This window comes from Eleutherodactylus coqui, chromosome 1 (genome assembly GCF_035609145.1).
Source record: "Eleutherodactylus coqui strain aEleCoq1 chromosome 1, aEleCoq1.hap1, whole genome shotgun sequence".
NCBI lineage: Eukaryota > Metazoa > Chordata > Amphibia > Anura > Eleutherodactylidae > Eleutherodactylus > Eleutherodactylus coqui.
The window spans coordinates 46,468,252-46,484,888 of NC_089837.1; the positions used below are offsets into that span (position 1 = coordinate 46,468,252).

Here is a 16,637-nt window from a genome sequence, read left to right on the forward strand (position 1 = left end):
ATGCTTAAAGGGGTGCATCACCTATGAATGTATTCCATTTTTCTTCTATTTCCTTTGCTATTAGTCAATTAATCCCTTGAGAACATGGACTAGTTTTGGCCTTGAGCACCAGAGAAACTTAAAAAAAAATTCCATCTCTGCTTCCCGGTGTTGTATGAGGTTTTGCTTTTTTTCGTAGTCGAATTGTACTCAATGTAGGTGGGATGTTTTGGGGCATGTGCATTAGCATTGACATTGATCCCATTAACCAGCTAATGGTTAATGGGATCACTGAAGAAGACAATCCTTTTCCATATGCCCTATTATGGCTCAGAACTCCCATCTATAAGCCAAAACGGAGAGTCACTGTCTATAGTGAGAGTGCCTCGTCTCTGGTCGGCTCAAACCATATGTGTATTACATGGATAATCATTTATCTAAATAGCTGCCAGGTAATACTACATTTTTCCTGTCGTGGCCATTGCAGGGAAAATGCCTGTCTGGCTGTGGCTTCCCCCTGCAAAAATGTCCACTTGCCACCCGGTGGCCACAACGAAGAGAGGGTGCATGAAAATTACGAGTAAGGGTTCTTAAAGTGACCCTCTGGTCCCAGGAAAAAAAAATTTCCGAAGACCAGAGAGTTAAAATATTACTTGGTGCCCTCCTTCCTCCCAATTCTATCACTGATTTACCTGTTCCTGGGCCCCTCTTCATTCTTCCTAGATCGTTGCTGTGATTCTTAGCTTATTCTATGCCTACTGAGCTCTGGTGATGCATCCATAGTCTAAGACATTACATACTGCTCTGATTGGCCACCATTGCTCACGTTAGTATGAAAGCAGCATGTTGTCTTTAACTACCAATGTACAGTGTGTATCAAGTAGAGACGGAAGCACCGCAGCCATCTTCGAAGAATGAAGAGGTGCCATTGGTGTAGGTGAATTGGTTGCAGAACCGGGCAAAAGGATGGCACTAGATAATATAACTCCCCCATACTAGTTCCTGGAGAAATGTTGTCCTTGACCATTGTGTAGTCTATTTAGTTAAAAGACACAGGAACCATAGGGCCCTATTGTAAAACTCATAGTGGATCCCACCCCCGACTTAGAGTTCCTCCAATTGTTATATATATTTAAAATAAAGTTAATGTTCATGATTACATATATAAAACCAACCTACCAAAAGTAATTAAACACCGGAGCAAGAATAGAAAGTAGTATTTATTTCCATATGTTAATACTTAGTGGGGCTCATTTGGCCCTAATGACATCTGATACTGTCTGTGGCATACTACTAATGTCTAATACACTTCAGCTGGTATATCCCCAAAGTTCATCCCAAAGATGTTCTATAGAGTTCAGGTTGGGACTCTGTGCAGGCGCGTCCAATAATGGAACATCCATATCCTCAAACCAACGTAAAACAGCGTTGTCTTGTTGGAAGTATGGCCGACCATTCCCAGAGCATGCCACATTGTCGGCAGCATATTAGTGTCTAGAATGTCATGGTATGCCTTTGTGTTCATGGTTCTTGTCACTACAACCAATGGACCGAGACCATGCCACGTACTACATCCCCAGATCATTATGGAACCTCCCCATACTTAACTATGAGTACAACACGCTCAGGCAAAAGGCGTTCCCCAGGATCCTCCACACCCCGGTACAGTCATCTGATTTGAAGGTGGAATAGCGTGAGTCATCACTCCATAGGGTGTTCTTCCATTTCTCAACTACCCAGTGATGACTTTCCTTGCATCATTGTAGATGCACCAATGCATCTTCTTTGTTTTTAGCTTCAATAGAGGGAAATAGCAGCCAAAGTGTATCAGATGTTCGTAGAAAGCATGCCATGGAGAGTATCCGATATCATTAGGGCCTAAGTAGGCCCCAGTAAGTATTAACATATGTATATAAATACTACTTTTAATTCTTACTCAGGTGTCCATTTGTGTCATTTGAGTTCCTACTAGTGGTGGCTGTGGGCAAACGCTATGACTATGTGAGAAGATGTACGGAAAGCCATCTAATGCTTTTTACCATGGGACCCATAGCAGTCACATGGTCTGCTGTCATGGTGGTTACACCACTGATCTCAACTATTTCCTCCCTCTGTCTGTTGCATAGCTATTTCAGCCCTGAGGAGAGGATCAATGTTACATGACGGGGGGCATCTCAAGCATCTCTTACTGTTGCTTCTAATATGGCTCTGTGTAGATTTCCACTTTGAGTAATGACCCCAAGTTGAAGTTATTGAAGAAGTGAACTTCCTTCACATGTCTTGGCTATGCACCACTGCACCTCAATGGTCTGCCAGAGCACACTCCAGGGAGCGCACCCAGGGCTTCTCTGTAGAGCTAACACAACACTTAAGGTCTGTTTAGGGATGCAGAAAAAAGAACACATTTCAAGAGATGCAGAAGTACAAAATGTTTACTCCGATCTTTCCCGTAACGCGAAATAAAATAAGGGCAGTGACTCATAGCAGGGATGATGGAAATGTACCTGCAAATGATCATCATAGGTGCCTGTGTGTTTGGCTGGGAATTCTTTACCTTGCAAATTCCACCATCTGAAATGTATTAATTTGGTATGTAGACTGAGGGCAAAATAAGGCAAAGGGCAACACCAAACACTAAGGCCTCTGTCACACGGGCGCTTTTTACCACAATTAACGCGGCGTTTTGATAAAAAGGAGAATTCAGCACTTCCCATTATAAATCTACAGGTGCGCATTAAACCTGTGGCTGCGACATCTGAGAGCTCGGTCACCTGGACGTTGGTAGATGGGCCAATAGGATTCAATCAAAGTATATACCAAGAACCTTCATTATTTATTGTGGTTCGTGTGTATACTGTAATTTGGTATATTTCTGATAAATGTATTTTGAGTGCTGTTGCCACTTTTTTGGGGTTTCTGCTTCAATGTTGTAGTCATAGCTCTAACGCGCACCTACAGATTTATATTGGGAAGTGCTGAATTCTCCTTTTTATTGTACGACTTGTATGTAGCGGAGGTTGTGGCTGCCTCCACCTGGTCGTGCCCACCCGCCTGCCCGTTTACCTTCTGTCCCTCCTATTGGACCATATAAATGGTATCCTACCTTCCCTGGTTTTACTTGTAGGCTTAGTCTCCAGAGAGGAGCATTTTTTAAAGTAGGTATCCATCTTTCCCAGGTTGAGATTTACCAACTGGTATTAGCGTTAGGACTAGAGATGAGCGAGTATACTCGCTAAAGGCAATTGCTCGAGCGAGCATTGCCTTTAGCGAGTATCTCCCCCGTTCGAGACAGAAGGTTCGGGTGCCGGCGCGGGGGAGTGGTGAGTAGCGGCAGCCAGCAGGAGGGAGCAGGGGGGAGAGAGAGATCTCTCCTCCGTTCCGCCCCGCTCTCCCCCGCAGCTCCCTGCCCGCCGCCGACACCCGAACCTTCCATCTCGAGCGGGCAGGTACTCGCTAATGGCAATGCTTGCTCGAGCAATTGCCTTTAGCGAGTATACTCGCTCATCTCTAGTTTGGACCCATCTGAGAGCTCGGTCACCTGGACGTTGGTAGATGGGCCAAATTTAATTTGATCAAACTATATACCAAGAACCTTGCATTGTTTAATGTGGTTAGTGTGTATACTGTAATTTGGTATATTTCTGATAACAAATGTATTTTGAGTGCTGTTGCCACTTTTCCTGTATAGTTGTAGTCACTGATAATCATCCTTGTAGACGATAACGCATTATAAAGACGGGAAGTAGAAGGACTATGTCCACTCACTGCATTGGGTGGGAGAACAAGTGTCTAGGGATCAGAGGGAAAGACTCTGTGTTAGAAGACAAAGGGTTATTCCCATCTAAGGGCTCGTTCACATCAGCATCTGGGAATTATATTTTCCTTCTCCATCTGGGGATCAGGAAAAAAAGTACCCCTTGACCAAAGGCATCCACCTTTCATGGAACCGAACGGCGCCAAACAGACTTCCATTGATTATAACTGGGTCCATTTGATTTTCAGCCAGCAGTCCAGCATTTTGCCAGAATTGACAGGATGAGCTAGCGCAGCTGATGTGAACAAGACCCTAATCAGTTATGGCTCTTCTACAGGATGTGCTATAAATGCCTGATAGGTGCAGGTCTCACATCTGGGACCTCTATTATTTGGAGAATGTGAGTCCCTTGATCCCCATTTACTGATTCACAGTGGACATTCTCCCAATGGGCTATGGTAGTGGGGAGCACCAACAACCCATTAAGCCCACCAACCAACTTGACCAGGGTGTTCAATACAATTTCATGGCAGCTAACTGAATCTTCTGTTCTCTGAATACACAGAGTTACAGGATATACTACAGGCACAGATAAAACTATTGCTAAATCTTATGTTACATGTAAAAACACATGTTTTTCTAGGTACAGTTCATTCAATTGGAGATAGTTGGAGAATCCCACTAACCGCGGAGGTTGGCTTGTTGTCTCGCAATGTCCAGATTGACACTGACACATCCTGTTCTGGTACAATTATGGTTGGCCAATATGTAAATGATCTTGGAGAAGAATACTTGGGTATGTATTGAGTTACTTTCTATATAAAATCTAACAATATTTGTTCTAGACGTTTTCTATCTTTATTTTAACTATTTTATAGCTGAATAAAAATATATGTAAATGTAAAATAATTCGAAAAATATTAAAAAATGAAATATCACGAATAAGAAAAAAAATAACAAAACAAAAAATAGCATTTAAAGAAAAATATCCACATACAGCACTCTGGTTGTAGCGATGCTTCTAGGGGAGCATACTGCTTTATATCTGCTGTCCAAAGGAGCATGCCAGTTTTTCTTTTAATTGGAGGCAAATGGAGGTATAATAGTGCCCATATACTTGTATACTGGTATCAAGCCATCATAGGGCCAGGCACATGAGGTTTAACGGGCCTCTGAGGTAGGTAAAACCAAAATATACTGGTAGTTGTCTCCCATGAGATTGGTAAATTGCTCTCATGTTGCTCTAAGTATTTATACAAAAGGTTCTGGTTCCAATTGTGGAGATCCAGATTGTAAAAGGTCTTTAGAGCAATGATCCCTGGGAAAATATGCAAAATAGCTCTCCTCCAGAAAAGAAGAAAAGTTTCTTTTCTCTCACACCTTCGGGAGGCTGCACAGGAAGTCAGTGCCCGACCGCTTAAATGGGTTGTCCAGAAAGAGGAATACTTACTTAGTCCAGTGGTGTTGGAACTTTCACTTCCGGCCTGGTTCCAACACCAGGTCACGAGGCATGACATGACGTCATCTCAGAGAAGGGGTGTAACAAAAGGCTCTGGAGCCTGGGTGCAAAAGTTCAGCTGTGACTCCCCCCTAATCCCCTCCATCTCTACCCATACCCAGGGGCGTAACTTGAGGATTCAGGGCCCCAATGCAAAATCTGTTACTAGGTCCTCAACTATAATGCTCTATTCATACTACTAAGCTCCCTATATGCAGAAGATAGGCCTTATAGGCCCCCTAAAGGGGCATCTCCTGCATCCCCTATAGTTACGCCCCTGTCTCAGAGGACTGGCTCTTTAGCTCATTTCAATAATTAAGTCTGCCCCCTTCTCTGTCGGGGCCCGGTGCAAGAAGAAAGAAAAGTACTAGCTTAGGGGGGCTTTTACACAGAAGGATTATCACTCGCCCGAGTGAACAAGCAAACAATATCACATGATATTGTTTGTTCGTTGGCTCGGGCAGTCAGTTTAGACACAAAGATAATTTTTTTAATAGGATCATTCAGTAATTCAGTTCACTGTATAAGTGATTGAGAATGACTGAATGATCCATGTTTAAACAGAATGATTAGCGAACGAGCCAATAAGGATTTTTATGCTTGCATGAGATCAACGATAAGCGAATTAACTGTCGATTGTCATTCAATCGTTGGCCATGTTTACACTGAATGGTAATAGTTCAGTGAAAAAAGGGCTTTCCGTGATTAATATGAGCCAAACAACAGCCCCTTGCAATGACAGCGCAGACCACAGAAGGGTCATACCATGTGACCGAGTTTCTTGACTGGACTGAAAGTGGAGGTTTCCGGCAGCACTGTACTGGATAAATATTTGCCCTCCACTTGACGAGTCTGATAACATGACTCATGATTTCTACCAAATCAGAGACCCATATATAGACAGTAGTACTATTTTGGCAACTTTGCTGCTCATCAGTACAGGGCAGGATTCTGGCTGGCAGATCGAGATGCCAATCATACAGTCTCACAAAACAGTTGTGGTTCTCTAAGTAACCCCTTTTTAAATTGAAGTTGGCACATTGATCATCTGATCTCCATAAGTTTGGTTTATCTAAGCCCCGACAATAAGTCTTCACTCCCCACCATATCTGCTGCAGTCTAGTCCCCAACACAACAAATGAGTGAGTAGGTCAATGTATTCATATTCTGTTGCCACTTCAAAGTGATCTAATTTGTTACTAGATGGCATTTTCTTTTGTTTTTCTTTGGAAAATGTCCAAAATGTGCAGACCATAATAATATTTTTGTACATTTCAGGGTCTCTTGAGCTTTCCAATGTTGAAATTTCAAATTTTGGATCCTCATCGTTTCCATCAATACATTTTAACAACACATCACAAAGTTCTGTGATATCGTCTTCAAGCATTCACCACAGCTGTGGAGGTGGAATAAGAGCAACCAACACCACAAACATTTCATTGCATGCCAATCTATTATATAATACAGTAGGGCATGGGATTGAACTTGATGGTGGTAACCACATTCTTACTGATAATCTCCTTATTTTAATGAAGCAACCCAAAACCCAAGTAGATTGGGTGGCTGGTGTGAAGATCAATCCATCAAGTCAGGCTTTCTTGTCTGGTAATTCAGTTGCAGGATCTGAACGTATTGCTTATCATGTACAAGGCCAAAGATGTCACCCTGAAGAAAGGTCCTGGCTGGAGAATGTGGCCCATTCAAGCCTTCATGGAATTCATATCTACTGGGAAAATGGCCTTAAGAATTGCACAAAAATAGCTGGATTCCTGTCTTATAAAAACTATGACTATGGTATTTTCTTTCATGTAGAAGGCAATGTAGTAGTGGACAATGTAGCTCTTATAGACAATACGGTTGGCCTTTTACCTATTGTTTCCCAAGTATCTGTTTACCCGTGTGGCTCCTTGAATTCCATTTCAGTCCACAGCTCTGTGATTGTCGCGACAAGCTCTGCATTTGACTGTTTACGGGATAGAATGAAGCCTTTTTCTGCCAATGTCACGCTTAGAGACCGAGCCCCATCTTCACCATTTAGTGGACGAGTTGGTATTCTTTGGCCAGTGTTTACTGTAAAGCCAAGACAATGGCCAGATTATCCATGGCACATGCTGGCAGGTGATGGAGCTGTCTCTGGAATAATGAAATTACAAGGTCAGTCAAGCTTTTACTTTTGACATTTTTGGAAAACCAAATAAAACTGGTCTATATTTAAAAGGAAAACAGCAACTATACAACACACAGAGCCGAAATCTAAGAAAAAAATAGCATGTTTGTTAGGTACATGCGATAACCAGAATGGGGGTTATATTCATGGTGTCTATTATAGTGCGAATCCCTCTCTAACTTGCTGTTCACAATGAAATGTGGGGGAACATTGATGGAAAAAGGATTGGCCTATGCTCCCCGATATGTTGATATAGTGTCCTGCAAGGCCCCCATGAAAAGGAAAGTCTATAGAGGATAAAGATAACATTGCAACTCACTTTAACTTTATCTCAAAGTACAATGCTTCAACATCTTGTGGAGGCACAAAACTTTGTAATCCAGTTTCAGAGTCCAGTCCTGAGAGTAGTGGCTTAAGTAAGTGCTACCTTTTCTGCTCCATACTGTTGATGTCGGTTTCACACCATGGTCCAGGATGTTGCTCCATACTACTATGTGTGTTTTTTTGCCTCCACAGCCTTGAAATCTGCAACTTTCACTTCTTCTGTATGGACTAGATCCAATAATGGCTGTGTTAAAAGACATTGTCCCCTAAGAATCAGTATAACATCTATACACTACACTCTATTCCAGAAGTACTTAACTGGTAGACCGGGGCCCGAATGCAGACCTCAGCCTCAAGCTAACCAGACCCCCGCTGTCTGGCCCAGAAAGAGCTGCTGCCAGTTCCCCTCCATGAACTTCTTTTCAGTCTGATTATACTGACAGGACCTGATGCTGTAGTGTAGCTTCACTTCCTCTCATGCTCTGGACTCTCAGTGATCTAGGAGCCAGGGGTGAAGGCAGAGAAAGGAATTGAACTGTATGATGGATGGGGTGAGAGAGAGGATAAGAGATGTGTTAGTGTTGGTAGAGGGGGTGCACTATAACCAAAGTGGCCACAGAGGGTCACTGAAGTTAAGGGGCACAGAGAGGCACTATAATAGGGCCACCAGGGGTTAGCATAACTAAATATTTCCACGTAGGGGGCAGTATAAAAGGGGCCACAGGGGGTCAGTATAACTTAGAGAAGCCATAGTGGGGGTAGTATAACTAAGAGGGGACACTTTTTACTGTACACGAGTTACTGGAGCATTGAGGATAGTGACAGGAAGGTAATAGTATGCAAAGATGTGTCGTAGCTGGTGATGGCGGTCTGGGCCTAGATAGAGAAGTAAAGCAAAAATGGACATTACTAATAATGGAAGACATCACCTGTGATCACTGGAGGTAACTGCAACTGTAATCACTATCACTGTTATACCGTATGGTATCCTGAGGCATATCGGTCCACATTTGCTGTAAATGAGTCTCTAGGTTGTGCAAACTCATAGGCTGTAGAAGTTTGTGTCCCACATGATCCCATACACGTTCTATTGATGATAGATCTGGTGACCAGGCAGCCACAGAAGTGTGACAATGTTGTGACCCCCTTGTGTGTGCAGCCGATGATTATCCTGCTGCCTCGGAAGCCGCCATGAGAGGAACACATGTGGCTGCAGGAAGTCCTGAAGAGATCGCTGAGCTGTCATTATCCGTTGTACCACTACTAGGGGTAGCTGACCATTTTATGCAATTGCCCTCAAACCATCACAATAGCAGGGGGCAGTGTACCGCTCCACAGGAAAGGCAGGATTGAGGCGCCCACCCCAAGGTCTCCAGACACAAACACGGCCGTCATCTGTGCTCAAACTAAACCTGAATTCATCGCTGAAGACACCCCAATTTCATTCCGTAGTAGTCTAGTTTTGTTGTTGATGACACCACTGCAAATTGAGACAACGGTGAGTGGGTGTCACAGGCAGTACACGTAATGGGCGCTATACCAGATGTCCTTCAGCCAAGCCCCCTTAAATGGTTCAGACAGACACAGGGGCCTGTAGCGATGGCACCACCTGTCTCTGGATAGCGAACAACGAAACAGATGGAGCTTCTTGTGCTTGTCTACTGGTGGTCTGTCGAGGGCATCTATAGCCCGGTCACCTTATGTGCATGCCCTTATGCATCCACTGGTCCCAACACCTCCTAACAGTTCAGTCAGAATAATGGTCCAGGTGATGGGAAATTTATCGATACAACCATTCATCTTTTCGCTTTCCAATAATGCACCTCCTCTCAAACTCTATAAACTGGGCAAAAACACTTGAAATAAAAGTTTAAGCTTGAAATTATTTTTCATTATATTCAAGCCCCTAAATCTTGTGTTCTTCAAACCAGATGTTACATTTTCTGGATTTAAGAAGAGCTGCTACAGTGACGACATTGACACATGCATTATGTCTAATCCTGGAAACATGGCTATAAGCTGTCCAATCACAGCCGAGAGGACCAAGACATGCGACATAAGACCTGACCACATCTTCTACTTCCATCCACCAGACAGGTATCATAGAGAGTATCATCTTTTCCAAGTTTCTTGCATCTTTGAATGTGCACTATTGTACTGTCTGGCCCTCATATTAGCCATTGCACTCCCCCCTTTCGGACCTACAGTATGACTCCCGCAGTACTACAATGGAGGCCATTGTGTCCTCCTTCCACCTTAAAAACACATGAAGTTAAGAATAGGAAATCTACATTACATTAGTTTATAACTGAGCAAAATTGTAATTTCACTGACAATTATGATGAAAGAAAATGTCTGCCAAGCACAAGATGACTTTTTCAAAGAGTTTCCTTCATTTCTCTTGGACCCTTTCCTTATTTCCTGTGAAATTTTTCTCCTTCTTTCATTGCGATTTTCAACGTTTTGTGCTATAGTTCCTCATTATGTAGATTTAATCACAGATGTAGGAGAGGGGAATTTGACATTGAACTGTGCCCGTTGCACACTATGTTCAATTATATCTCTGATCAGAAAATAAGACTGTATCTATATCACCATGTTTTCTTCTTACATCAACCAGTTACTAAACATATATGGCCCAAAACAGATCTAACTATAGCCACCATTTTTAACAGCAATGCAGATAATATTTAGTCACAGGGTCACCCAGTCTTCGTAAAAGTGTGTAGTGTCTTCTCTTCCCTCCTCGAGGATGACTTGAACCACTTTTCCTAACACTTTTCCTAACACTCCCAGGGATCCCAAGTATCTTGGCCACAAATGCCCCATGGTAATGGAATGGCGGTGCGCTTGTGTGACCAAGCTTCATTCACTTCTATGGGACAGAGAGAGATTGCTACGTGTATCAATCTTCACATATCCCATAGAAGTAAATGTAGATGTTATTGAGCATGCACACCACCCCTCAATTCACATGGAATACTTGGGGACATTGTCCTTGGCATCTCTGGAGGTCCTAGCAGATGGATTCCAGCAATCAGACATTTATCCTCTATCCTGTAGATAGGGAATAAATGTTTTTGGCGGTAAAACCATTTTAAGTAAGGGCTCCCTTAAGGCAGACATAAACATAAATAGCTATTTCTACTGACTCGGCTTGATGTATGTTTATTGCAATGAGAAGCTGTTCTTATTTCCCAGGGGAACAAAGGATCAAGCATGTTGAAATCAAACATGTTCAGTTCTATTTTCTTCACCATCCACCATTAGGGGCAAGTTGGGCGGTCCCCAAGCACTTTAGATCCTAGGCCGATCCGACTGAAATCAGTGGGTTCGGAAGAGTTTTTTCTGTAGGGCATCCTAAGACTCTAGATCCCAAACTAAGGAGCCAATCTAATCATGGATCTCATAGAAGGTCCAGTATCTGAATTGTGTAACATAGGCTTATCTGAAGTCCTATGGAAACTACAGACATCAACATGGTTTTGAATATCACTCCGCTCTATTAACAAACTATGCTCTGCTATATCTGAACTTTTACTTTCCATACCGTGCGTTCTAGATAAACTATTATGACATGTAGCTTATTCATTTAATTATACTCTATAGAATATTTTTTCTTCTCCTAATCACAATCAAATATGTTGAATAGATACAATGTAGAAGTAGAATATTTGTTTGAGAAGGGAAGGCTTAATTGTGAAGTCAAAACTGGGCCAATCTTCATATAGGGAGCCTTAACTAGTTCAAGCATTAACTCCACATTACTTTAGATCTTTGGGATGTTGGTGGTTGGAGATGCCAAAACACTTTTAACTTAAGCATCCCAAAGATTGGGAATTGGTACCCCAGGAACCTCAGGGGTCTCATATCAGTAGTTAGCTTTCTAAATTTGTATACAAGTTTGAGGGATCACATGGTAGTACAGATCGAAAGGCCAAAGATTTATCAAATAAATTCGGCAATTACATGGTCTTCTTATTTCATGGCAGATCCACAGGGTGCCTATTATCTACTGAATGTTCTGGAGCACAAGCAGCGCTATTCAAAGATCTGGATGGCAGCTTTCTGGGTCTCAGTCCTCCAGTCACCGTCTTCCCCAAATCAGAACTTGATGTGATACATCCATGTTACAATGTTGGTAAGTAAAAACTTTTGAGTACATCCATCCAAAAGGGACCTTAAAGGGGTTGGGTCATTAACAAAAAAAATTCTGTACTTACCTATTCCTCCCCAGACAGTCTTCTTAACAAATCTTCTCCTTGCCGATCTTCTCCTGGCTCCAGCAGTTCCCTGGGTCACCTCACCTCACCTCCAGCCGGCCGGATTCTTTTCTTCCGGTGATGTTACATACATTGCCGGCATTCTCCTTCCGGCAGGTTAATCTACGCTACATCACAAGTGACGTAGTGTTCCCTTACTAGCAGGGAACGCCAATCCTCGGCAGCCTGCTTTAGTGTGCAGGAGCTGGGTCTCGCGCATGTGCACTAAAGCAGGTTGCCGAGGAGCGGCATTTTCTGCTTGGCAAGGAACGCTACATCACGATTACACTGACCTGCAGGAAGGAGAATGCCAGCAAAGTATGCTTTGTCACTGGAAGGAGAGGATCCAGCTGGCTTGCGTTGAGGTGACCACAAGGACTGCAGGAGCCAGGAGAAGATCGGGTAGGAGAAGATGCTGTTAGAAGACTGCCTTGGAGGAATAGGTAAGTACAGATTTTCTTTTTTTTAATGACATACCCCTTTAATGGAAATCTCCAGTGAGTATCCCAAGAATCCACTCATGTTTCCAACATACAATGCACATGCTTGTATGGTAATTTTTATATTAAAGCGGCTTGTTACCAATGTCACCTGCTTATAATCAGTGTCGAGGAGGACTTTGGATCTACACTCGTCTAAGGGTTCATGCATAATTACTGCCCAGAATGACATGATACTCAGAAGAGGGGCTTCATATCTTAGCATGGAGAAAGAACACAAAAAGAGATGGTGGGCATGTCCTGATTTGATCAGTTCCTTACTCTGAATCTGGGGATCATGCTGGCATGGCAACATTGGCAATGAACCATAGGTTTTGAAAATATATTTGTAGGAATGGAGTGGAGGCAAATTAATGCACATCTGGTATTGGCCAAAAATGACCCCATGTGGGGAACAGTTAGTCCAGTACTAATGATTGTCATCACTATCACCAGCCTATTCATTGTGGTATAATTGGCTCTTCTCTTGCCTTTTCATTGGCATCAATACTCCTTTAACTATGCTGCACCTTCATCACCAGCATTTGCCATCATCATCATCATCTCAAAGGATTGTGATCCTCACAACTAGTGTTGAGCAAACCGAAGCAAACCAAGCCTGTTTAGGGTCAAACTTTGCCAAAAATTTTGGTTCAGCACGAACCCAAACCTTGGGCAGTAATCTTTGCCGAACCTGAAGGTGGTGGTGGTCCAATGTGGCTCAGCGGTTAGCACTGTTGCCCTGCAGCACTGGGGTCCTAGGTTCAAATCTGACCAGGGACAACATCTACATGGCATGTTCTTCCTGTGTTTGCGTGGGTTTCTTGATAATAGGAATCACCCTACACAAAAACAGGGACGACATACAAATTCCATACAGATGTTGTCTTTGGTCTCTAGAACTCTAGACCTGCAAGGCAACAGGACTAACCTCTGAGCCACATTAGACCACCACATTCTTGGCTCTTAGATAATGTTACACACTAGTTTTAGGGGTATTTATGAAGTTCCGGTTCAGTTTGAAACAATTTGAACCGATCCGAATGTGTTGCGAATGTTTGGCGAACTGGCCAAACCAAAGTTTTCAAAAGTTGACTCAACATTTCTCACAACCCATCAGCGGCAAAGGAGTTTCCATCATTGGAAGGCAACGAGTCAGCTTTGCCAAGGAGCAATAAAATTGGTTCAAAGGTGAGCATCTCCCAAGAGTTTGACATTTCCAACGGTCCACCTTTTTCAATAATGCGTCATTTCAGCCCCCCTGATATATGTGGTTCATAGCAGACGGCGGAATATCTCCGAGTACATCTGTATTTCAGCTTGCTATTTAACGTCCTGTATTTCCTGACTTCCTTGCAGAAATTCATCGCTTTTCTTGTCTGTAGCTCTAAGAACTTCAAACAGCATTATTGGGATCTTACTTTTTTTTTTTTTTCATCCTGAGCGTCTCCATTTTTCAGGACTGACAGGACGCCGGAGATACAGATACAACTGGAAGGCTGACAGAAAACGCGTCTGCCTGTATCTAAGCCTGAATATGCCATTTTCTTGTAGCCCGAGGGGAAATCTCATTTTCTTTCCTAGGCAATTATAGGCCTCAAAGACTGAAACTAGGTATATGTCTCTTTAATCTCCGTAGAAATTTATGTTCTCGCTTTCGACCGCTGATGTCCTGGGTTCCGTAGCCTTCTAATATAAAATACTGCCAGGAATCCGAGACAAAAAAAATGACAAAAGCAGCAGAAAATGGCTCCGAGACTGTTATTTCTCCGCCGCTGAGGTTACATAGACAATCTGTTTATGATACTGGAGATACCACGTCGTTTTCAAAGGGAAGTAATGGCGCTGTACCTAGGCTATGTACTGTATAAGGGAGAAGATTAATACCGGCCATTGTGTGGGAAATTGTGCTCTACACAAATCCAATTTTAATCTTTTCTTGTAGCACAAGTTGGAAATAAATGCTGATTGCGATGGGAAATACCACGGTAGATAAATAGAGGACGTTGCGAAAGTATTCAACCCCTCCAAAACTACACAGATTTGTCTGCGTTGCAATGGACACGCAGATTGTTGGAGAAAGTAGGTTTTATTAAAGAAAATCAAATTTGGCAACGGAAATTTTTTGCATAAAATTAAAAACCAAAAAAAGCTACTTGCATACGCATTTAATAGAGATGAGCGAGCATCGCTTTTTTCGAGTAACTACCTAAACGGCGAAAAGCTTCGGGGGGCGCTGGGGGTGAGCGGTGGGAAGTGGGGGGGGGGGGGGGGAAGAGAGAGAGAGAGCTCCCTCCTGTTTCACCCTGCTACACCCTGCCGCCCCCCGAATCTTTTTGCCCGAGTAGGCAGTTACTCGAAAAAAACGATGCTCGATCCTCTAATTATCCTAAACGAGCACGTTTGCTCATCTCTAGTATTTACCACGATGTGGTGAAGGTGGTAGATTTGCACAAATAAAAGAGATTGTGCTGACAAACGGCAGAGCATCGGACTCTAATTGTAAGTCCGGACTCACACGAGCGTCTGCATATATAACGCAGTGTAGATCCATCTATCGCCGCAATTTCTGCCTGCGCACGACAGCATCGCACAAGCTTCCCGGTTTCATTTTTTTTACATTTTTCGGTCGCTTAGCAACGTTGCATATAAATGCTGCGATGTAATTGTGTGTATATAGCATTTTGTGTGCGCCCATAGAGAGCAATTGGGCTCTATCCCACGTAACACGCGGTAAAATAAGACACGCTGCGTTTTTTTTTTACTCGCGTATTATACGCAATGAAGAAAATCTAGTGTAACAGCGAGAATCAAAGTATTTGAACTGCTACAGAGTACCGCGTATAATATGCACAGTAATCACACGCGCAATACGCACTTGAAATACGCTCGTGTGAGCCCGGCCTATATCAATAAGGGAAAAAAATGGTCAGCTTTTTTGCCTAGCATTTTTTGCATCATCCATACAAACTGTCGCCTTTTTAACGGGTTGAATACTTTTGCAAGGCACTTTCTTGGGTCTATATCAGGATAGCCACATGCGGTATAACATCCCCCCTCCAGACCTTCTTGGACGAGGGGGGACAGTTGTGGCACCAGCCAAAGGAACAATATCACCCGGATCAGGGAGGAAGAATAAGGAAACTCTACTAATATGGGTGAGGACTACTAGGACTATTTTCTCCAGTCCTCACCAGCCAAACCATGGTGAAACCTCAACCTTAACATGAGCCGACATCCATGGCCTGAGCATTACATGTACAGTGCATGTGTTGTGGAGAGTAGCTGGAGGCAAATCCCCACAATGCACCAATAAAAATGGCACCCATGGTATAAGCCGGTGAGCCTCCAGTAATATCTGTAGTGCACAGTCACCAAAACACAAGTACTCCTCTGCTGACTTCTGACCCCCAGATGAAGTGCCTTGTAGAGGGTCATCTCTGCTGGGACAGAAGCAGCAAGATTCTCTAGTTGAATCTAAGGGCTCCTTCAGACGAGCGTATGAGCACATGCGCTCGCCTCAGCGCAAAGTATTTGTGCAGTGAACGAGGTTGATTAGTGTGTTTGCGCATGCATTGCTCGTTCATATGTGCGCAGGACAACCCCCTCCGCCTGCTTACTAAGAGTACTTACCTAATGAGGTTCAGATGTGTTCTTTTCCCCGCAGTTTTGCACAGTGATTCCCTTGCATATTGTGCGCATTTCCGCACATCCCATAGACTTCTGAGGGCACAAATGGTGCACATATATGCAGAACAATACAGCAGGTCCTATTTTTTGCGCGCACACAAAATGATATGGGATAGATAGATAGATAGATAGATAGATAGATAGATAGATAGATAGATAGATAGATAGATAGATAGATAGATAGATAGATAGATAGATATGAGATAGATAGATATGAGATAGATAGATAGATATGAGATAGATAGATAGATATGAGATAGATAGATAGATATGAGATAGATAGATAGATATGAGATAGATATGAGATAGATAGATAAATAGATAGATATGAGATAGATAGATATGAGATAGATAGATATGAGATAGATATGAGATAGATAGATGATAGATAGATAGATAGATAGATAGATAGATAGATATGGGATAGATAGATAGATATGGGATAGATAGATGGATATGAGATAGATAGATAGATAGATAGATA

General features: G+C 42.9%; 1 protein-coding gene across 1 annotated transcript in view; it reads left to right on the forward strand.

Moving 5' to 3' along the window:
* PKHD1 (PKHD1 ciliary IPT domain containing fibrocystin/polyductin) overlaps window positions 1-16,637 on the forward strand; it is a 483,679-nt gene that overhangs the window by 379,495 nt on the left and 87,547 nt on the right. The window contains exons 55-58 of the mRNA XM_066594190.1: window positions 4,377-4,529; window positions 6,510-7,385; window positions 9,654-9,819; window positions 11,715-11,863. Of these exons, the coding sequence (XP_066450287.1) occupies window positions 4,377-4,529; window positions 6,510-7,385; window positions 9,654-9,819; window positions 11,715-11,863 (1,344 nt within the window). The remainder of the gene's footprint in view (window positions 1-4,376; window positions 4,530-6,509; window positions 7,386-9,653; window positions 9,820-11,714; window positions 11,864-16,637) is intronic.